At 29.3% G+C, this 25,624-nt stretch overlaps 1 protein-coding gene and 1 pseudogene across 1 annotated transcript; both read left to right on the plus strand.

Moving 5' to 3' along the window:
• The first annotated feature begins 3,168 nt into the window (after nt 1–3,168).
• On the plus strand, nt 3,169–3,609 carry LOC118442504 (histone-lysine N-methyltransferase SETMAR-like). The gene has a single exon (XM_035868190.2). It carries the CDS (start codon nt 3,169–3,171, stop codon nt 3,607–3,609), a length of 441 nt encoding a protein of 146 aa, XP_035724083.2.
• Nucleotides 3,610–14,332: 10,723 nt separating this feature from the next.
• On the plus strand, nt 14,333–15,944 carry LOC118442505 (U4/U6 small nuclear ribonucleoprotein Prp31-like; annotated as a pseudogene).
• Nucleotides 15,945–25,624: the final 9,680 nt, after the last annotated feature.

A 25,624-nucleotide genomic window follows, 5' to 3' on the forward strand; every position in this document is an offset into this window, starting at 1 on the left:
AATAATAATAATAATAATAATAACAATAACAATAAGAACAATAATAACAATAATAACAATAATAACAACAATAATAATAATAACAACAATAATAATAATAACAATAATAATAACAATAACGATAACAATAACAATAACAATAACATTAACAATAATAATAATAGTAATAATAATAACAACAATAATAATATCAACAATAGAAATAATATTGACAATAATAACAATAATACTACCAACAATATCAATAATAATAACACTAATCAAAATAATAATAACAAAGATAGCTATAATAATAACAAAAATAAAAACAACAGTAACAATAGTATTAACAATATTAAAAATAATAATAGTAATAATATAACAATAATATCAATAATAATAACAGTAATAATATCAATAAAAGCAAAGAAAACATCAATAATAATAACAATAGTAGTAATAATAATAACAATAATAGCAATAATAATAACAATAATAGTAACAACAATATTAACACTATTAACAATAATATAATAAAAATAACAATGATAACTTGATGAAATCCGTTGCACTCTGGATTTTTGATGTTATCATAAACACGTATCTTGTAAAATGGTCCACTAGCAGATGCAGGTATCTTTTTATTGATTTTTGTCCTCTGAAGCCTCCAATGGTATCTATTGACATAATTTCGAACTGTTCCGTTGCCGGTCCTAGTTGTGACATTCGTCCATATTTTCCTTGCCCCCTGGTTTTGTTCTTAATGCATATTTCACAGTTTTGGCAAACTTTTTATATTAGCAGTAATACCTTTAGCTGTATAATAAGGAGATATCCTGTTTGTCATTTGTTTGATCCCTATATGACACCATTCAGAATATATTTCTTTAATTAATTTTAAGCTTAGTTCTGTAGATAAGATAATTTTTTCTTTGTTTCTAATTTTTTTATAGAATATTCGGTCTTTTTCTATTAGTTTTGCTTTGATTCTTTGCAGTATTCTATTTTCTTTTTGATCTGTTTTTATTTCTTTTATTCCTATTAGATTAACTTTTAATATTTCTTCCGTATTTTCGCATGGTTCCAGTACTGGATTTCTGCTTAAACTATCTGCTTCAGTGTTCTTTTCCCAGAATATATTTTATTTGAAAGTCATATTGTGATAAATAGTATATTAATTCTCCAAGTTCTTCATCTGTTCTAGCTTTTATGTTCATACCTGCTAATGGTTTATGGTCTGTGAATATCGTGAATTTTCTTCCTATCAGCCAATGTTGCCAATACTTTACCGCTTCCTTGATCGCCAGGCATTCTAAGTAAATTGCTTTTTTTCTCTTTTATGAATCATTTAACTTTTTCGAAAAGTATGCTACTGGCTTTTCTTTACCATCGCTCTGTATTTGTTTAAATATTTCACTAATGCCTTCCAGTCATGCATCTGTGTAAATTCTTATCGGTAAATTTCTGTCAAATATTTGCAACACTGGTTGAGAACATAATAATTTTTTTACATTTGTGAAAGATTTTTCACACTCCTCAGACCATATAAACTTTTCATTTTTCCTTAACAGTTTATGTAATGGGTCTAGTAGTATTGAGCTTTTTGGTATGTATTCGTGGTAAAAATTTATTTTTCCGAGAAACTGTCTAATATTCTTTTGAGTTTTTGGAGTAGGAAAATTTTGTATTGAGATTAGATTATCTTTTACTGGTCTTACTATATTGTCCTCTATGATGTGTCCGAGATATTTCATTGATTCTGTTGCAAATGTACATTTTTTAAATTTTAGTCTGAAACATTCGTTTACTATTGCCTTCATTACTCTTTCTATGTGTTCTATATGTTCTTCGAATGATACTGAAAAAATTAATATGTCATCTATGTAATTCTCTGACAAATCTTTTAATTTGTGCTTTCTTAGAATATTAGATAGTATTCTCTGGAAAATGGCTGGTGATGTTTTTAGTCCGAACGGTACCTACATCATATTTATTTTTTGCAAATATAAAATTATATTTTTCTATAAGTTTTTTTATCTTTGTTTTTTTTGTATTGTCCAAGTGATTCAGATCTGATCTAAATTCATCCTCATTCACATGTTCGTTAAAATTTATTTTAACTTCTTTTATTTCTTTCTTTCTATCTAATGTATTTATATTTTTTTTGCCTGTGTTTCTCTCTTTTAAGATATCTGTAAGTTTTTATCTTGAGTTAGTTTGAACTTCTTTATCATATCCAACCCAATAATGAAATCTTCAAAGTCATTTCTTTCTACAATAAATACATCAACGTATTCCTCTTCATCCAAAATTTTTATTTTAATGGTTACTAAATCTTTTGTTTGTGTCACACCATTGACCGTCTTTAAAAATATTTTGTTTTTATCTTTTGTCTCTTTTTCTTCTTTTTTTATTTTGATTAGTCTCTAGTCTTAGAATTTATTAGAGAGACTTGGGAACCTGGGTCATATGTTCCGTTTACTTCTAACTTCTCTTCTAATACTATCTTTACTTTGATCAATGGTGTGGTTATTCGTTTTTTTCATTTTCCGGTAATATATATCTTTCTTTGTCCTCAGTTGTGATAGAGGTTATAGCAATCACTTTTGTTTTTCTGTCGCTCGGTAATGCCACACATTTAAATGCGAATTGTAGTTTTCTTTCCATTATAAACAAAAATTATCGTTTTATAATATCTCGGATTGATTATGGGAGGTGATAAACGAAAATATGTTTCTCTGTGAACAAAGTGATAAATCTTTATTTGTTAATTAATGCTTAGTTTCTAATTAGTCTTACCTGTGAACGAAGTAACGATAATTTACGTTTATTATTCACACTGTTAAATTTTATTTCTATTATATTATAAATCTTCTTATAGCTCTCGTGTTGCTTTTTTCTTCTATGTTATATTTTATCCTGCCCATTTCTCTTCCAAATCTTAACGACTCGATTCGTAGGTCACAAAAGAAATTGTAAATAATAAAAGACAATGGAAGGGCGGATTATGAGACGCGCGGCAAATCTACCTGAAGAAAGTATACTTTCTTTACATATATATATATATATATTTTGCACTCAACTTCACACTTAAGCCGCATAATTATTATATGTTTTGATAGCAAGGCTTATATGTGAAAAAGTCCAATTGATTCTACGCAGTAGTTTTTGGTTGGTGTCTTTTTAAATATGGAGAGCAGCAAGCAGCATTTTCATCATATTTTATTTTTTTACTATAGGAAAGGAAAAAATGCTGTTCAAGTCAGAAAGAAATTAACCGATGTGTATGGAAAAGATGTGTTGACAGTACGCCAGTGCCATGACTGTTTTGCAAAATTTCGATCCGGCAATTTTGATGTTGAAGATGCACCACGTTCTGGAAGGCCGGTTGAAGCTGATAAAGACACGATAAAGGCATTAGTTGATGCAAACCGGCGAATAGCAACACGTGAGATCGGTGAGAGGTTAAATTTATCAAATTCAACTGTTTATGACCACTTGAAAGGCCTGGGTTTAACCTCGAAGCTGGATATATGGGTTCCCCATGTTCTCACGGAGAGAAATTTGTGTCGTCGCGTTGACGTCTGTAAATCGCTTCTCAAACATCACGAAAATGATCCATTTTTGTAGCGCATCATTACTGGGGACGAAAAATGGGTTGTATATAATAATGTCACGCAAGAGATCATGGAGCAAAAAAGATGAACCGCTTCAAAGCATTGCCAAAGCCAATATCCATCAAAAAAAGGTGATGCTGTCTGTTTGATGGGATTTTAAAGGAATCGTTTTTTTTTGTAATTTTACCGGATAACACAACAATTAATTCGGAAATCTACTGTCATCAGCTGGACAAACTGAATGATGCACTTCAACAGAAAAGACCAGAATTAATCAACAGAAAAGGTGTAGTGTTCCACCAAGATAATGCGAGACCTCATACAAGTTTGGTCTCTCGCCGAAAGCTTTTACAGCTTGAATGGGATATAATGCCACTCCCACTGTATTCTCCAGTTCTGGTACCTTCGGATTATTATTTGTTTCGGTCACTGAAAAATTTTTTAGATGGTAAAACCTTCACTTCAAAAGAGTTGGTCAAAAATCATCTCGATCAGTTTTTTGCCATCAAAGACCAAAAATGTTATGAGCGTGGAATCATGCTACTACCAGAAAGATGGCAAAAGGTATTGGACCAGAATGGCCAATATATAATTTAATAAAATATTTGTTCATTATACGTAAATTATATTACCACAATATTCCCAAAACCATGCCCTTACACCATAATCTCCAATCCTCCAATCACCTCCACACCTCCATCACCACCATCGACATTGATACCATCACCGCCATCGTTACCATCATAGTCCACTTAAAAATCTCACATCCACACGTTTGCACCTCGCCATCGTACTGTCATATAAATCATCTTTCCAATATCTATGATCGAGATTGTTTCTACGCTATCTATCTCTTTCTTTTCCGTTCTTCTTCATCATCTCCGTAGTCTCTTCTGACTCTCTTTTTATCTATGTATACTAGTGGTACACTTATCTATATATTTATGAATATGTAAATATACGTAGATACACACATGTGTATATATGAATGTATGTGTGTGCGTAAGTAAGTACGTATATATGTATGCATATGTGTATGTATATGTGTATGTATATATGTATGTTTACAGCTTTCGCTTAATAAAGCTTAGGAGTCCATCTTCGTTTGCTTGTTATCTCGTTCCAGAGAAGAAGGAAAAAAATTGATTTTAAGATGTGTTCTCTCCTTCTCTTCTTTTGCCTGTCGGATAGGACTCATGTTTGCACGTTTCTTTTTTTCGTCGCGTTTTGTCATTTACTTTTCTTTTTTTGCCTCCTTTTTCTCTCTCTACGAGTTTCAATTTTTTTTCTTTGGAAATAAGAAGATAAGAATCAAGGAATATACTCGTTATTTTTATGATAGACAAATTAACGTTCTGTTGTTTGACAATAATTAACGCCGGCAATAGTAAAATGAATTCTAAATTAAAAATGTCCATTCAAATGTCTTCTACGTAATATATTAATATTTCTTCAGATATGATTGTCATAATCATTCCCATTTTTATACACCCGTTATTATCACTCATTACGACTTGAAACTATAGCGTGACAACGCGAAAGGATCGATAAATAATTCGAGGCTAATCAGTAAAATCGTTAACAACGTCACGATCGTTACTTGTCCTCTTAGCTATTATTTCCTTCTTGAATATAAAAGTGTTATTTTCTTCGATTTATCGGTTTCGCAAATCGAGCAGATAATTTTCAAAGTTACATTTCCGATTTGCGATTGATGATTTCGGTTGATGCTTAATAATACATACATATATATATATATATATGTATACAATATCTTTTTAGATACTTGAAGAATGTCTCGTTCACGAAAGTTGGTCGTACAGAGAGATGGTAATTTATTAGCACGTCTAACAAATGTTTTACAAGACATCATAGTCAGTGTTCTATGACAACGACTGCAACTACGATGAGTACGAAGACGACAACTACAACGACGACTACAATGGGTAGGAGTAACGGAAGGATGACTATCTCCTAATAGTAATAGCAGCAGCACATCGAGGTATCTTAGATTCACATCTAAAACGTCTGACTGTCTCGACATCGTTTTCGCGCGACATTTTTATGTTGCCCTGAATAGGTCCTCCTTCTAACATCCTTTGAATATTATATGTGAATATGTATTCATATTCACATTTTAACGATAAATGTATATACATATATGTTTACGTATTTATGTTATATATATGTTGATTATTGATGAGGGCATTTTTAAATGCGCTTCTCGCCTAGACCAGCGATGACAGCCACTTCACACAGAGGAAATGTCCCCCGTCTCGTCCTTGTTGTCCGAGCTATAGACCCACTGGTCGCGATGAATAAAGGTGATGGCACTAGGCTAGGACACCGTTGTAAGCCGTCAGCAAAATACCGCTCGCCGCGTTTCCGAAAATTAATGGGAAAACGTGTGTTCTTTTAAAGGATCCCGTGAGAAATGGAGAAGTAATCGCACAATATTAAATAATGCGAGCTATATAAATCTCACCGTGTATTTGATTGAATGAGTTACAAACAATTGTAACTATTAACACTGTAAATAACACTAACAATAGTGTGTCTCGTGTATGATGTGTAGTTAGTTGTACTGATGGCTTCTGAAGGAGGCTTGAGAGCTTAGATGTTGCGAGTCTGAAAGATGTGATTTGACTGCCTTTTGCCTATTTTGAACTATCCACGTAAACTTAAATGAAATTGGTAAAGGGCGGAGTTTGACATATTGAAAGGGAAAGAATAAATGTCCATTGGTCGTGGATAGTTCGTTGAAATGTTTAAACATTCCGTGTGTGCCCCCTTTGCTCTAATGTTCGTCTGATTAGAGTATGACAATGGATATTACAAAGCTAGAAATCAGATAACCCTTGGCTTATCGCGCCTAAGCGTCTGCTTCCGTTGTTTAATCATTAGCCGGATTGACATATTATCAAAATCCAGACAATAGTGGCCACGAGTTTTTATCTATGCGCTTTATTAGTTAATATCCAATAGGTTCCCACGGATAAATATTTCCAATGGTGATACATAACCCTTAAGATAAAGTACCGCGAACAATGAAGAGATAATGAAGAGTGTGCGTCAACAATATACAACATATATGTTGTATGCATGTATGTAAAATCGATCGTTCGAGTATATCTTGATATTTTATCGACATTATTTCATTAAATCAAATAATTTTCAATTTCTAGAAATGACGATATATTCAAAATTATACTGGAGTTATAAAAAGAAACTTTGCATTTATAAATTTATAGAATATTCTTTCCAGAAAATAAGATTTAACAATATAATAAGTTAAGTGAAAAAGATGGTTTTATGAAATTTTTCTGAAATTGTACTTTTACATGTCTTTTATTCATTAGAATGTTTTTTATTTATAAATTTTACTCTTACATGTCTTTTATTTATCATCATTCAGGAAGGATTGAAAATATATAAAACTATCGTATCGATCTTATAAAAAAAAAAAGAACGAAAAAGAAAAAAAAGAAATTGATAATACCCAAAACGTTGAGCTCGATTAATCGGAAAAAGTAAAAGAGAATTGAAGAATGAATTAACCTTTTTATAATTTAATACTTTTTGTTTAAAAAAAAAAAGAAAAATTATATAATATGAACTTTCCATATTTAAAACAAAATTATAGAATCTATAACTATAATATAATTTTTATATTTTCTTTTAATCATCTATAACAGAATTAATTTTTCCTTTAAAAAAAAAATTAAATAATATAAATTTTGTTACTGTAATATTTTACATTAGTATATACATATAATCATAATATAAAAATTTGTAACAGTTTTATCTTTACAAAATCCTTTTGTTTTATAACAATTTATAATCGAATTTTATTTCATGTTTAAAAAAACAATTATATCATTTAAAACTTATATCATATAATTATACCACAATTATAATATTCTAATGAATTGAATATTCTAATGAATTAATATTATAACGATTAATATCATAATTTAATAATATCCTAAATACAACATCAAAGAAATAAATAACAATTATAATTAATATATACATATATATAAATTATCTAACTTAAAAAATAATAATCTTTGAAATGAACGATATGAATATGAATGATTACTCTTGTAATACAAAAAATGAAATAAAATTGAAAAGAAAAATAGAAAGAAATATTTTTAAAAAGTAAAAAGAAAAAAATGTGTGTATATGTGTGTATCTGTTTCAACAACTTTAAAACTACATTGATGTTAAATACGTTTAAATATTAACTATAGTTAGAGTTTACCTAGGCTAGAGTAAAACGAGTTTTACGAAATCGACTTTAAATTCAATGTTTTGAAGTTCATTCCCTCACGCATCACCCTTCTACATATTTCTTTTTCTTCTTTCCGAAGATTTCATCCCTTTCGTCTTCTTCTTTTGCAAACCCCCCTCTCTTTTTCTTTTCTTTCTGTTTTCACTTGACGACATGGAAGACAATCTGCATCTGAATAAAAGCGGTCGGTTTAATGTTGTGCTGATTAGATGTTCGAAAAGAAAAGAAAGATCGCATTCCATCCATGTAAAACGACTTTCCTCTTCCTTCTCCACGACCTTTACAACCATCTCCATCTCCACTTTCACCTTTATGTCCTTACAGCCACCTTCATCGTTTTGCTTATGCAGCTTCAAAAAACGTGTCTCTCGTTAGTTTTTTTAACTATCCGTTCCTTTTCTTTGTTTGCAAGAGAGAAAAAGAAATGAAACAAGATAAGAAAGGGTGGAGTAGTACAGAAAAGAAAAGAATATTGTTCTGTAGTTGAAGGTCAAATTTCTGTCTATGTTTATGTTCGCGTGAGCACGTGTGTGTATATTTGTATATAGCTCTGTGTTTATAAAAAAAGTTAGTTTTTCAAAAAATATGACTAATTTTGGCCAAACTAATTTCTATACCTACATATAGGTGTCTGTGTGCGTGCATGTATGCGTATGTGTATGTGTCTGTGTTTACGTAGGGGAAGTTCAGATTAAAAAAAAATGAAATAAAATTTATTTTACATTTGTTTGGAAACTATTTTTTACGAAATATATAACATTGTCAAGTTAATTCGGCTTAGATTATGTAAAAATAATATTAATTAACAAATGTGTTGAGAATATAACGAAAGTATTTACAAAAAACAAAAAAATATATTAAATTAATAAAAACACGAAGTTCGTCTGACGTGTTATCGTTAATTGTTAAAAAAAAGAAAAAAAAAGAAAGGAAAGAGACATCGTTTTCCGAAAAGAATTAGTTGAGAAATAACCTTGATTCTGAAGTTTCCATGGTTGAGAACAAGAAGAAGAGACATCCTTTCGTCACTCATCCTTTCCAATTACTTCTTAGCTAAGTTTTGCCAGGGAACGAAGGAACGGCATAATTGTGACGATTACTCGACGAGAATCGAAAATGATTCGTAGCTAATTGAATATGAGGTAGGTCGACATCGAAATTGGTTGAGATCCTCTTCAATGGTGCACTAACTCTAATACGCCCTAATTATTTTTGAACGCGCGATCACTGAAATTACTTCGCGAAACTTTACTATCTTTTATAAATACAGCCTGTATGACTGTTAAGAAAGCAAAAACTTTACGAACGAACAATGACTCGAATAGACTGCATTGCACGCTCAATGCAAGTTTACTCAACGATTAAATCGCGACACGCGAGAATAAATATTGCTTCTATTTTGAGATATTTATGTATATTTTAGTGAAGCAAATACTCTATTACATTGCTTTGCAATGACGTGTTTGAAATGACGTTCTGAAAAAGAGACTAAATTATTAATATCATTGTTGTTACAAAGAATTGTAGAAATTATTTAGCAAATGTTTAATATAAAAATATAATTACTTTAAGACTTTACTTTTATACTTGCACATCTTGAGAGAGCTCCAATGTTTACTGTTTTTGTTTACATTATAAGTAACCAACGATACAAGTAGTAACCACAATAAAATTGTTAAGTATAGACAATATAAATTAAAATTATATTTAATAAAGGCAACGACTTCGAGTACAAAATATAATGGGTTGTTCGGAAAGTAATTTTGTTTTTTTTTTTTGTGAAAATGAAAAACAATTTTCGTATAATGAACAAATATTTTATTAAATTATATATTGGCCATTCTGATCCAATACCTTTTGCCATCTTTCTGGTAGTAGCATGATTCCACGCTCATAACATTTTTGGTCTTTGATGGCAAAAAACTGATCGAGATGATTTTTGACCTCCTCTTTTGAAGTGAAGGTTTTACCATCTAAAAAATTTTTCAGTGACCGAAACAAATAATAATCCGAAGGTACCAGAACTGGAGAATATAGTGGGAGTGGCATTATATCCCATTCAAGCTGTAAAAGCTTTCTGCGAGAGACCCAACTTGTATGAGGTCTCGCATTATCTTGGTGGAACACTACACCTTTTCTGTTGATTAATTCTGGTCTTTTCTGTTGAAGTGCATCATTCAGTTTGTCCAGCTGATGACAGTAGATTTCCGAATTAATTGTTGTGTTATCCGGTAAAATTACAAAAAAAAACGATTCCTTTAAAATCCCACCAAACAGACAGCATCACCTTTTTTTGATGGATATTGGCTTTGGAAATGCTTTGAAGCGGTTCATCTTTTTTGCTCCATGATCTCTTGCGTTTGACATTGTTATATACAACCCATTTTTCGTCCCCAGTAATGATGCGCTTCAAAAATGGATTATTTTCGTGACGTTTGAGAAGCGATTTACAGACGTCAACGCGACGACACAAATTTCTCTCCGTGAGAACATGAGGAACCCATATAACCAGCTTCGAGGTTAAACCTAGGCCTTTCAAGTGGTCATAAACAGTTGAATTTGATAAATTTAACCTCTCACCGATCTCACGTGTTGTTATTCGCCGGTTTGCATCAACTAATGCCTTTATCGTGTCTTTATCAGCTTCAACCGGCCTTCCAGAACGTGGTGCATCTTCAACATCAAAATTTCCGGATCGAAATTTTGCAAAACAGTCATGGCACTGGCGTACTGTCAACACATCTTTTCCATACATATCGGTTAATTTCTTTCTGACTTGAACAGCATTTTTTCCTTTTCTATAGTAAAAAAATAAAATATGAAAAAAATACTGCTTGCTGCTCTCCATATTTAAAAAGACACCAACCAAAAACTACTGCGTAGAATCAATTGGACTTTTTCACATACAAGCCTTGCTATCAAAACATATAATAATTATGCGGCTTAAGTGTGAAGTTGAGTGCAAACAAATATAATTAAATCCTATATCGGGAAAATACGAAATTACTTTCCGAACAACCGAAATATGTGCGCTTATACTCATCAATTGTACTAATAAAACTGTCGTGACTGCCATTGCAAAATTTGGATCCTTTTTTTGTAAGAAAACGATATAGAAAAATTCATTGAGCACAAAAATGAAGATGACAGAGACAAGACATTCGAATGGAAATTATTACTTTGTCCACACAAGATGATGATCCTTTGCTCTTATGATGAAGCCTTATTATGTATGGTACGGATCTAAAAACAATTATGTATTTGCGTATTTTTAAGAATAGATATAATACTGATAATAATAATAATAATAATGATAATAACAATACTAATAGATCACTATATGCATACGCGATATATAATACGATGAATAATTTCTAAAAATTTGGAGAGGAATAAGAGAAAAAATGAAAAAATGAAAATTTCAGCTGTTTGTCCAATCGCTTGTAGAGATCAAGGACTATAATAATTTTTATAATAATAATTGATAAAATACAATAAAGGAGAAAACAAATGTTATGTCATGTTTCCTAATGAAAAATAGATTCCCCTGTTTGTCGGTCGAGAAGTCACACTCCGCTGGCCTGCAAAGCCGTCCGGCTTGAGGTTTCGCACTCATCTGGTCTCAGCTTGTTCATGGGTATTTCACGACTGGACAGCCATACTTTAACTCTAACCTCGCGAAGCAAGAAAAAAGGAAAAGAGACCAGAGATACCATCTTACGTTGCTTCTCTCTTAGTCTCTTTCTCTTTATTTCTCTTTCTTTTTCTCGTTCTATCTCTGTTTATTCTTTTTTCTCCCGTTTCCTCTCTCAATCATCCATTCTCTATCTTTCTTTCATATTCATTCCTTCTCTCTCTTTCTGTCTCTTGTACTAGAAAAGAAGTCCTTCTATACTTCAGATACAAAAATTCTTTAAATATCCGTGTAGAAATCTGAATCCCTCGATCATGAAACAGAACGGTAATGGAACGGTCCCTCGATGCTTCAGTAATGAAAAGAAGAAGAAAAAAATAAGAATAGAAATCCGGAAGATGCGATGGAACGAGTGCACGTCTGAAAACAATGAAATTAAGGACAAAGAATGGATATCTTGAAGATCTCTCTATCTCAAGTAAAATCAGAATATCAAGATCAAGCTCGATTTTTCAATATCGAAAGAAGACTGCCCAAGGCTCCTCTCAAAAGCCCACACTAATGAGCCCCACTCATGGATCTCACCCGAGGCTTATAAACAATAATTAATAAGAATATATAGGAAATATGTAGATATAATGACGATCATAAGGGCAATAGAAAAATTTTCTATTCGTTTCTCTAAGAAATTAATTTAGAAATCTTCTATATCCAATCTATTTATTTCTTGAAATATAATTAGCAGTATAAAAAGTAAAATGTATGTACTTCGATGTTTATTTGGAATTAGATTGAAAAGGTTTTGGAAAATCTTTAAATATACAGTCATTCGCTTGATAATACTTGCATCGTATAAAATTTCGATATATCGCAATACCGGCCCAAGTCTTACCACATGAAGGTTACTGCATTTAAATATCCATTTATGATCTTCCATACAAAACTCTATAATATATGTATCTGATCTCTATAATATATGTATTTGATCTTTGTAATGTTGCTAAGAATCTTCTAATGTTTAAATATTAGTTAATTATATTTAAAGCATGCTATAGCATAATAATATATATAGCATACTATATTAAATTCGCTTCCAATTTATTCTAAGAATCATCATATATACACGTGTGTGTGTGTGTGTGTGTGTGTGTGTGTGTGTGTATGTGTGTGTGTGAAATAATTTAAATGAAACAAAAGTAATTTATTAAATATAGAAAGAAATAGGGGAAGAGAAAGAATAGCTTTTAAAATATTTATATTAGTGAGTTTTTTAAATATAGTTTATATACTTAAAAATTTATCAATATTTTACTTACATATCTAAAACTACAGAAACAAAATTTATTGAAAGTGAAATGTTATTACGTTTTATTCAAAGAATTTATTTTTATATGGAATCAAATGGACATATATCTTTGAAGTTGGGATATTCTAACATGTATTATTTTACCGTTTTATGTATGTTCCTAAGATTACACCAAAGTATTTTTTTCGAAAAATGACAGACAAAAAAGAATATAAAGACGCGGGAATGTATTTTTTTATTCTTTTTAGTCATATGATGGATTTTGTCAATATGTGTGTGTATCTGTATAAACATTTAAAAAATCATTAATAAAGAAAATATACAAGCAAACAAATATATATTGCAAACCTATACCAAACATATATCCAAGTGATATTTAAATCTGTGTGTAATAGATTTAAACTTTAAAGTAAAATCGTAATTCTGTCATTGTAGAACTTCTATTTTCTAAACGAGAAACTGACAAGTAATTTTCACAGACCTCATTTGAAAGCAGTTTTACACCGTTAAGAAAATTTTGCAAAGGTCGAAACAAATGATAATGTTAATGAAATTGTAATGAAACAGTACAAGGTCAGGACTATGCATTAAAACTTCTCAGTCAAGCTCTCTCAATTTCTGACGGGTCACTAATGATGTGTACAATTTGACATTGTCATGATAGAAGATACCACCTTTCTTATTGATCAATTATCTCGATTGCTTGGCGTAATCTTTCCAGTTGTTGATAATAGACATTAGAATCAATAGTTTAACCGGGCGGCAGCAGTTTATAGAGAACAATTTGTTCCCCGTATTACCACGTATACATCACTTTTTTCACAGCATCGCTTTTTTTAATATTATACAGAATATAGCGTCAATTCTGACTTTGTCCTACATTATTGTCGTACGTCAGCTATTTTTAATTCTCCATAATCAACCTTTTCAAAAATGGTTCGATGTGCCATCAAAATATCAAGTTTTTTTTGTATCAAGCTTTCTTCAAATGGTTTAAAACTGTTTCGTGGTGAATGTTTTAGTTCAAAATTTTTTTTTGCAGCCCAAGTCATATTCTTTCGTTTTTTGTAATAAAATTTCAAAATATATCGAATTTCTTCTTTATTTTTACTCATTTTCAAGAAGTAATAACTTTGAAATAAATAAATGAATATAATCATAACTTTTCTAAAAATACTCACTAATATGTCATCTTTCAAACGAACGCAATTATTGATTATTAATTGCGATTGATTGATTAATACCTCCAGAGTTATGCAAAAGTAATATTATCGACCGGGAGAATTCCAACAAACTTTTTTCTTAACTTAACTCAATATAAATAACGAATTAAGAAATAAAATGGAACGATAGTCAAATTAAAACCATTTCCGCAAATTATAATGTTATCTAACTATGATGGCTAGTTCTGCGTTGATCTCTACTGTTCTGTTTTATTTCTGTTGAGTTGTATTAATATTATTGAAGTATATAAAAGTAGATAATAACATGATTAAATAATATCTCTTGCCGACAAGTTATTAGTAGATTTAGAAGAAAGTAATTTCAATTGAATGGTGGAAGAACCAGAACTAGATTTTATTTTAGCAAACATTTCCAAATCTATTGAAGAAGGTTAGTTTTTATTTCATATTGCACGATTTACATATTTATAACAAATTAATTTCTTTTTATTACAGAAGTAAAAGTTGCTTTTGTGATACAATTAGCAAAGCTTTATGATTCCATGGAGTTGAAAAAGATTATGTTCGAAATATAAAAATACAGTAGAGTACTTAGAAAGTTAGCCGATATCATAGGTCCTGTTGAATCTGATCCAGAATATCGATTAATCGTTGAAGCTAATAGACAACAAAATAGATAATTCATTTGTTTAAGCCGACGTTGCGAGTTTATTGTACTAATCAGTTTTCTTATTTATACTTTTACTTATATGTTTTATATATTTACTATACATCAGTTCATAAAAGACAAATATCAGAAAAGATTTCCAAAACTCAAGTCATTGATAGTAGGAGCTTTGGAATGACTGTATGAGAATTTGGAAATGATCTTACTAAAGAAAAAAATAACGAAATTTTAAAAGAATTTCTTATGTAAGCTGCTATAATGGTTTTATCTATTATAGCTTCTACGACTCAAAGGTAAATAATTTATATACTTTAGATACATTTATAATGCTTAAATTCTTCTAATTGCAATCGCATTTCTTTTATTATATTTCGTTACAAACCGTTATTAAGTGAAGAAGAAAGAGAAGCTATATGCGAAGCCTGTGACATGGTAATAGAATTAAATAATTGTAAATTTAAAATATTCGAATGTGTAGAAAGATACATTAACAAAAAGAACAATATATTATTTTGAAAATATAATATATTTATGTTACTTATTAGATATTGCTTGACAAAATTATCCAAAGTGCCAGATTCCAACGTATTAGTCTTAGGACCTCAGAGAACAGTATTTCTTGGTTTTGGAATTTCTTTCGCTAATGATGAGGTTACCCCATACAGAATTTATATATTATTCTGAAAAAACACCACCTGTGAGTCTATAAAAAATGATTACAATCAAGTACTTGTACAATAATAGTATAATATTTATACACAATTAAACTATTTCAAGATTTACAAAGAAAAGCAGCTAGACTTGTTGCAGTCAAAGGTACATTAGCTGCTCGTGCAGATGCTGGTCACGAAAATATGAACAGTTATTCTAATACGATAGAAAAGAAATTAGATAAATTACAAGAACCACCTTCCGTCAAATTTGTAAAATCTTTATAAAAAGCAATTAATCCAAGTAGAAAGAAACGTGATGGCAGATGCATTTGAGAAATGAAGGAACATTATGCAATTGCATAATTAGAAAACACGCAAATAGGATGAATTTTGCAGATAAAGAGACTGACGCTTATTAAAAAAACCTTATATATTCAAGAGGAACAATCGAAAAGACAGGAACAGGATGTATCAGATTACCACAAATTGATGAAAAAACAAAAGTTCAAATTTCAAGGACGTTACAAAAAAGTTTGCAAAAACAACAAATAGTTGGAGGAATAAGAAATAAGTGTCAGGGACTGCTTCAAGCGTAGCGTTTAATTAAATAATATTTTATTAGATAATTAAAAAATATTTTCAAAATATTTATTAAATACACATATAATTTTTATAAAATTTGTAAGATTTTAGACTATTAAATTAATAGTAATTTCTTTCGTAATTAACAAATTTGACGAGGTTAAAAGTAGAATGATCTTATTGGTAAGGATAGCAAAAGGTGATGAAGGTAATGGAGAGGTTGTAAAAGCACGTTTTTAACATAGCACATAGCAATCACGGATTCGAAGAATTCATCCTAGACGCAAAGGTTTGCAAAGAGAACGATATAGAAAGAACAAATGGATTTCTTCTCTTAAGTTAATGAAGCTATTGTGCCACAAAGAGAGAGAGAGAGAGAGAGAGAGAGAGAGAGAGAGAGAAAAAGAGAGAGAGGAAGAGAGAGATCGAACTTTATTAGCTTTCTTTGTTATTTGTAGCATTCAATTTAGATTACTTATTAATACATTATACGAAATTAGGTAAAATTATATAAAACATATTCCTTCAACAAACTTTTTTAATGGCCCTAACCTCTCACATTTTATTTCGGTTGGTAAAGCATTATATATTTTAACTCCTTCATAAAATATACTCTTTTGCGTACTGTTTGATTTTTAAAATTATATTACAATATTTCCGGCCTGTCACGTGTGTCTTCCGCTTTAATTTCCTATTATTTTTAGTCTATTTCTTAATAGTTATATTAACAAATTCCTTAGGATCTTAAAAAAAAATAGACACATTATAATATAGCTCCTGTCTTGTGGACATTAACTGCAATACTTGCAGCATATTTTCCACTTTAGTGTACCTGTCGCATTGTAATATAACTCTTATTGCCCGATTTTACGCTACTTGCAATTTATACAGCTATATATTTCCAATATTCGTTTACAACGTTGCATAATATTTAAAATAAAGTGCTATGATCGCTTTATATACGATATCTAGTATTATCTAATATATGCCATCTCATATCTATCTTAGCATTTCAATATAATATTTCCTTTCAGCTCTTTTCTTACACTCCTGACTATCATATATTTCGTCTTTTCTGCTTTCATTTTCAATTTATTTATATTCATCCGTTCTTTTACTGTATTAAATACCTTTTTTATTTCTGACTCTAATTGCATACTACTTTCTCCAGTAACATAAATTAATTTATCATCCGCATGTATTTTTATACTATATCCTTCGGTGCATATTTTAATTGTATTATTTAAATATGTAATAAATAACAAGGGTTCCAATACAGATCCTTGCGGCATTCCATATTCAGTGTTAATTAATTTAAACTATTTATCATTGAAATGAACCTACTGTGTTATATTATTTAGATATAATTAAAACCATACTAAAACCATCTCTCTAATTCCATATTGATATAATTTTCCTATAAATCTTTTTAAGAGAGTCTTCTTAACTTAATTAGAACCATAGTTGTCGACAATATTTATATACATATATAGAATGAAAGAAAGTACGTTCGTAGATAAAGATACAGGTTTATATTGCAAGTAAGCATTGTTTCCTAAAGATAAGACAATCCAGTAATCCTCGAATAATTCCAAAGCTTTTGAACCTATTATTATTATTATTTATACATGTTTCTATTATTATAAATAAAAAAATGTATATATATAATATTGTATATAATATGCATCTGTATCAATAATATCTAATATGTATTATCATTATTTAGATACCCCTTTTCATGTTCGTCTTTACACTAATAGTATTTTTAAAATTATTACACATTTACTTCAATAAAAAAAGTTTGTGTTCTTATAAGCTTAATATCTGATATTGTTCTTAAGAGAGGAAACCACATTAGACAGTTTAAAAAATTGATTTTTTTGCATAAATTGTTAATATAACTATTGCAGATTATGTTCATAATGTTTCAAAACAAAATTCGAATTTGTTCCGATGCTATCAGCGCAAAAAAGAATATCCGTCAGTTTGACGCTCGAGCGCACAGTAGGTAGAATGAAGCGGTCACACAAATAGTTATTTATTTACCTGACTCAACACCGCTATACTATGAGATATTAGGAAGGGAAGAGGATCTCAACAGATCTTTTTTTTTTACTCACTATATAGGGGTTGTCTAAAAGAAACTAGAAGTGTCAGCATTATTTCGTTTTAATTAGCTTTGGCTTTCCACGCGTGTGTTGAATATTACAAGAGGAAAATGTTTTCCTATCCAAAAGATGACCATGAAACCAGTGATCAACGCAATAGATCACGTAAGAGATCATTCAATGGAAATCGATATATCAACCAAGAAAGTGTCAACAAAAATGAAAATGCTAGTGCAAGAAAACTTAATAATGCTAATGAAAATGCGAAAATGTAAATCCCTTGTTTTGCTATCGTTTCAATAAAGTTTCAGTACAAATGAAAGTTTTAATTCAACAATTTGACGCTTGGCTCCAAAACATTTGCATTCTGTATTAAAAATAATCGAAGCATCATTTTTAGCTGTTGGCTTATTCAACGAAGGAAATTCAGGATTTCTAATGAATAAATTAAAGATTGTAGTAGGCTCGCGGGGCTTCAATTATGTACAACATATGAATGAGCAGCGCCTGAACAGACAAAATAGACGTAGTTATTTGGAGAACAAGGAAGCTCAAAAAGCAAGGAAAGAGGAGATGCAAGCTTTAAAAGATATTTATGAAGAAGAAGAAAGATTTTTGTATAGTGCTAGATTAGTTGATTAATTCTAGATAATTGATTAACCGGTTAAACACTTTACATAATTGATTACTTCGAATTTCACTTTCGGTAACATTATTTTAAAACGCGTTTTTCTCAAAACGACATTTTTTCTACTTGCTTATATTCTAGGTCAAGAAGTTATTGACCAAGTTATAAAAAAATATGAGATCTTTCTTTATTTAATAACGAAGAATATGAACTAACTTTTTAGATGATATTATTTAAAGTTTATTTTGTATTGCAAAACTATCGGAAAAAAATGGTGAAAACTAGAACATTTATTTCAAATACAAATAAAAATATTTTCAACATTTCAATTAAGATTTAGTTCATATTCTTAGAAAACATTAGTAATGTAAGAAATAAATCATTTTGCTTTCAGCAATCGAAATTGTAACTTCCACAATGTACGCAAATAACCAACTCCGGCGAAAACCTGCAATAGACGGAAACGATTTAAAAAAAATTCGAGATGTAGTTCAAAATATAAATAAAATGATCCCAAAATTTCAACAAATTCTAATTATATTATCCGTCTTGAAAAAATTCATAAAGAAAGCTTAAAAATCAATCTCCTAATGTGGTTTCCCCCTTTAAATAACCCGAAGTATATATTAGATTTTCTTAATCCAATCAAATTCTACCTATCATTAAAAGAAAAGAAAGACATTCAAAAAAAGATTCACTTGTCAAAAAGAATAGGGTTATACAAAAAAATTACAATCAATTAAAGAAAGGAAAAGAAGATAAAGAAATATAAAAAGAGAGGCTAACCTATAGAAATTTATGGTTTATTTGTTCCTTCAAAAAATGTAATAAATTAAAATTAAATGCAATTCAGATATATCATGTTCTCGATTTGAGATAACGTAACAATACAAGTATAACTATATAAAATCCATGCAGCGTATTACAAGTGTTTATTTCACAAGTTCTCCTACTTATAATTTTTGTCCGATTTTGATAATCAAGGATTCATTTGAAAGATAAAGGGTTTTTACACAAGACAAGGCTGCCCAATTTTTAAAACAGGATTTTATTCATTTGAAAATTATTCTTGAAAATTATCTATTTTTATATATAATTCTTGCAAAGAAAATAACATTTTTCAAAAATCGGATACTATTATTTCTTATAAAAATCCTTTATCTTTTGAATGAGACCTTCATCATTAAAATCAGATAAAAATTGAGACCATGAAAATTCAAGGCCTAAATCCTTGCAAGTCCATAGGAAAAGCAGGTAATTACCTTAAATAAAAGAAATCATTGACTCGTACTTTGGTGAAAATGTAAATTATGATTATCCTATCATCTTCCGCGTGGTTCTTTCAAGAAGATCCGAATGTTACAATTAGTCTGTAAACCATATCCTATGTGATGGTAAGAAAGACACAAGCGATAACAAGTTTCAATGTTTGATGCATTCAGTAAAACTTTAAAAATTCAAAAAATGAATATGTGATACGAAATTCATTGTTAATGATAGACAAACTATGAATGAAGAAAATGAGAAAGAAGATACATTTGCCATTTTATATGAGGTGAAAACATTTCAATGGGATCCTTTAAGATACATATTCTTATCTCACAAATACATGTTTGAAAATATATATACCAAACGAGGTATTCTATATCACAGAAGAATCTATTCACGATCATTTGTTGTTAGATTCCTTGTCAGTTCATTTCATCTTCCATTCGTAATTTTTCATTCGATCGTAAAAAACTGATGAAATACATCCGACATTTTGTGATTTTTATTATGTATTTTAAAAATCTTGAACGAATAGAAATATTGCTTGCATAAATGTTTTTTCTCTTTTCCCATCCTAATATTTTTTCATTAGAAAATAAGATAAGAGACTGTAAAAGATTATAAAGACTAGTAATAAATGGAGCAAGTACATATAAAAGAGATAGACCGGCTGATATTTTGTAATCGTAAAATTATAGTACCAAACTGTATCTTCAATCGGAAGTAATAATCTGTACTTAGCAATAATGTCTTTCATTTCATCATAAGTGATTGGATTACCCTTACATACTTAATTGTACATGAAAGAATCTTTATCGGATCTGAAAAATTAAGTATGTATACAAGTGAGCACATACTAATTTAATTTATTTTTTAAATCCTTACTTGATCAGATCGTGAAAATATTCTCTCCAAATAAACGAGATCATTTGACACTATCGTCGATTATACAGGATCATAAAAATAGTTTGTAAACTTATTTTATTATATGTATTTTTGTACTTAAGTTTTCTTTAAAGATAGAATTTTTGAGAGCGATAAATTATAAGTTTAGGATAAGGTTGTAAATGCATTCTGAACGTTCATTAGATGTCAACCATAGATAGTGGTAGAAATATTTCTTAAAAATAAGTTTAGACATAGTGAGCAAATACTTAGAGTGATCGTTGCATTTAAGAATGTTGTGCGCAGTATTTTGTACATAGACATGGTGTTAAGAGTTTGTAAGTGTAGGACTGAGCAGCGTGAATGATTGTAGTAAGTAGTAAATAAGATATCTAATTGTAAGTGACAGAAGGGACAGTCCAAGACCGGAATCAATGTACGACAGACCTCTATTTTATTCAATTGTTCTTTTTGCTTTAAATAAATAACCGACACTTATAATATTTCCTTGGCCTGTGATTTCTTTTACAGATAATATTAACATCATATATCTATCCTATTATCCATTATATCTTTTAATACTACAATTATTTGTAATTTCTTAGACACTGCGGCATGTAAAATAAACATTATTTTGTATAATTAATGAAGTGTCAGATCGATGATCGTTGCGATTAATTGGAGAGAACAAAGTAATATATGCGTATATATGTGGATATATAAATATAATATCAGGTGAATATCATGAAATGTGATCGTTTTAAATTATTTTATCGTTAGTGAGCCGATAAAAAATTTTTTTGTTTGATAAAATTATTCAAAGAGTCCATTAAAATGATTATAGTAAATGTTTTATTAACTCTCTATTGCCGAGTATGAATTCTATTTTCGCCACGAACGTTAAATTGAAAGGTTTAGGAATTGATGTGAATTTCTTATCTAATTCGGTCCACCGAATGCAATAACATTTCCAGAACTATAACACTTCTAACGAATCTTTATCGCGATCATTATCGATTTATCGGAGAATGACGCGGGTCTGATAAACATTAATTCTTCATTATAATTTAACGAATATCAACATTATATCATCATTACTCGTATTAAACAGCGTCGATAGAATCCAGTTTCTGCGGAATCGAATGAGGTTTTAGCTTTTCACGTAATCGACCAACGGCTGCATTCATGATTGTCGGCGCAAAACAAAGCGGAAAAATCTTTCATACCTCGAATTCGTCTCAATTAAGATTTGATTCTTATGTATTCCGTCTGTCGAGTATGAATTCAACCTGAAAAATTTATGTAGCCTATTAGCTTATTAGACAAAGTGTGGGAATTGATGTGAATACTAAAGAACATCATACGAGCAAGCTAGGATCTCTTCCAATTAGTAAAACGTCGTTCTATTATAAAACTCCTTTTTTTGTATTTCGAACCTTTTCTCAAATATACAATTAAATTGCGTTAATAAAATCACATTTTACAACTTCTTGTTATGTATAATTGTTATGTTAATTTATTAGTATAATATAATGCACAAATCCATCCATTTGTTGATGGATATATCGGCATTTTTATCTTGCAAAAAGTCAATGCTCTACATTGCGAATTAAGCAGTTCATTGATCATATATCAATGTCCATTGGTTCGTTGTTAGCAAATTTTATTTTGTAAAAAAATAATCTAAATTAAAAATCTAAGTAAATAATATTTACTTATATTCACATCGTTGTATGGACATTACATTATTTTTTTTGTTCACCTTTTTCTGGGCCACCCAAATTACTTTCTTTATCCATATCCAAACGTTCCAAGTAATTCGAAAAACATAGTTCATGAGATCACAATAAATACGCAGGAGATAAGTGTCAATGTTTTATGTATCCTATGGTAAAGCCTTGAAAATTAAAAAAAAGAGGATATCACAAGAAAGTAATTGTTAACTATAAATAGATAATAAAATATTTAATAAAAGAAGATCTGATGGAACAGGATTATGCACATGGGATATTAATTAAACAAATCTATATCGTTCTGTTTTTTTCTCCTGTAAGAAGTGTTTATTCAAATCGACAGGAATCGATACATTGGATCGATACATCGTTCAAGATGGCCGAAGCTGGCCTTGACTATAAAAGGAGCGGGAACTTATTTTTGTTCAAATTGAGTTTACAGTTTCTCAACAAAATCGTCATTTTATATGAGCTTATGGAAATATTTTGAAACGGAAATATTTTAAGATACTTTTCTTTTCCCTACGAGATATGTTTGAAAATAAGTATTCCAAACAAGCTCTTTTATATCACAAAAGAAAAATTCATGATCTTTAACTTGTTAACTTATATATTAACATGTTAACTTACATGTCAATTTGTTCAATTTTTCATTCAGTATGATATTGTATTATGCTAAAATAACCAAGTACGTCCGATATTTTCTAATTTTATTATATATTCTAAGAAATTTTGAAAAGGAATATAGCTCGCATTAAATTTTTCTCTCCTTTTTCATCCTAATACTTTTCCTTTAAAAATACTGTAGGCTTAAAATTAGGCTCAAAATAATAGTATCAAGTTATCTCTTTAATTGGTATTAATAGTTTGTACTTAGCTACCATGTTTCATTTCATCTTAACCAATTTGCATCATGCATCTACTTAATGTGCCGTATTCAAAAATCAGCAATGTTCAATTTATGATCGGCCCGTATCACCGCGCGTAGTCGGTCGTAAGTACATCACATCTGAAGAATATTCGGTAACTAGTAATGAAAGGCAATCACGGGCTCGCGGATATATCCGCGCTCGGTAATAAAGGACAGTTGCAGACTCGCAGATATATCCGCACTTGGTAATAAAGGACAGTCTTAGCTCGCGGATATATCCGCACTCGGTAAAACAGTCGCAGCTCGCGGATATATCCGCACTCGGTAAGACAGTTGCAGCTCGTGGATATATCCACGCTCAGTAAGACAGTCGCAGCTCGCGGATATATCCGTGCTTGGATTCAAATGGGTTAAATAATTGGATTATCTTTAGATACGTAATTGTAAGTAGAAGTATCTTCATTCGATCTGAGAGATTAGCTATACCAGTATGCAATAATTTAATTTTTTCTAATTTTTTTGTGATTTGATCGAAAGTATTTCGAATAAAGGAGGTCATTCGGGGATATCTTTAATTATTTGGGATTTTTCAGGCTTTAGCTAGTAGTGCATGCGTACTATAATCCAATAATTATAATATATTCGTAATATAATCCAATAATTAAGCAAATATAAATTAATAAAAATGATAAGAATCAATAAAATAAATTATTATTGATAATTAAAGTTGGAATAAAAGGTAATATTAGTAGAATTTCAATATCAAAGATTTAAAAAATTACTGCAATTAAGTAAAATTGAATAGAGAAAGATAAGTGTGGTGAAGTAAGAGGATTAAATCTACATTCATATGGGGAAGGTTTTTCTCGGTCTTGATAGATTTTAAATGATAGAAGTATATTAATTGAAATTAAAAGAGATGTAAGAAAAAAGGAATAAAAGATATAATAATAAATAATATTACTTATATTATTATTAAATTAATAATTTTTTTAATTGGAAATTAAATGTAATTAATATACTATGTAAATAAAATGATCATCAGTATAATCATGTATAAACAAATAATCATACAATATCTACAAAATGTCAGTATCACATAATTGCTTCATATTCAAAGTGATGAATTTTAGAAAAATGTTTATTAATTATACGTAATAAACATACAAAAAGAAAGATTGTTCCAATAAAAACATGGATTCCGTAGAATCCTATAGTTAGAAAAAAAATTGATCCAAAAAACTGAATCAGCAATAATAAATGGAACTCTTTTATATTCAAAAAATTGACATAAAGAAAATGTGAATCTTAGACAAATTATGTAAAAAAGTGTTATAATTGCTATATTTAATTTTTTATTAATTAAAGAATTATGAGATCAAGTAATCGTTATTCCAAATGTAATTAAAATAATTGAGTTTAATAGAGGGACATCATATGGATTGAATATAATAATATTTTTTGATGATCATAGGATACTAATTTCAATTCTTGGAGATAGGGAAGAATGGAAATATGCTCGGAATAAAGAAATAACAAAAATTTCTGATGTAATAAAAAGGATTATTCTTTTTAGATTTGTTAAGATATTAGATGTATGTATTCCTTGAAATGTTCTTTCTCGCACAATATCTCGTCATCATTGAATTAAAAATAGTGTTAAAGTAATAGTGGATAAAATTATTAAGTTAATATTTAAAAAGTAAAATCATTTAATTAAATTAATTAAAAAAAGTATATTAATAGATGAAATTAAAGGTCATAGTCTAATTGTAACTATATGATAAGGATGATTTAATTTGTTCATTTTTATTTATAATTCATTTGAGTAAAGAAATATAAGAATTATAAATATATAAGATTGAATAATTGATATATCTAATTCAAGAATAAATAAAATAATTTGTGTAAAAATTAATAGTCTAACTTTATATTTATTGAAGGTCCTGTTGATCCTAAAAGACATAAAAGAAGATGGCCTGTAATTATTTTAGCTGATAAATATACCTAATATTATAAATCGGAATAGCTAATGTTATAGGTCGGATTAAGTTTCTAATTGTTTCAATTAAAATTATAAATGTTATTAAAGATCAAGGTATATTAAGTGGAACTAAATGGGCAAATGATAAGTTTGTTATTTTTAATCAATAAAATAATATAATTCTTAATCAAATTGTTAATGATAGAGGTAAAATAATTTATAAATGT

Source organism: Vespa mandarinia, chromosome 24, assembly GCF_050613455.1.
Source record: "Vespa mandarinia isolate Hongniang chromosome 24, ASM5061345v1, whole genome shotgun sequence".
In the NCBI taxonomy this organism is placed as follows: domain Eukaryota; kingdom Metazoa; phylum Arthropoda; class Insecta; order Hymenoptera; family Vespidae; genus Vespa; species Vespa mandarinia.

Excerpts from the sequence above, each read along its gene's own strand:
- LOC118442504 (XM_035868190.2), top strand. The coding sequence starts at position 3,169 with ATGGAGAGCAGCAAGCAGCATTTTCATCATATTTTATTTTTTTACTAT.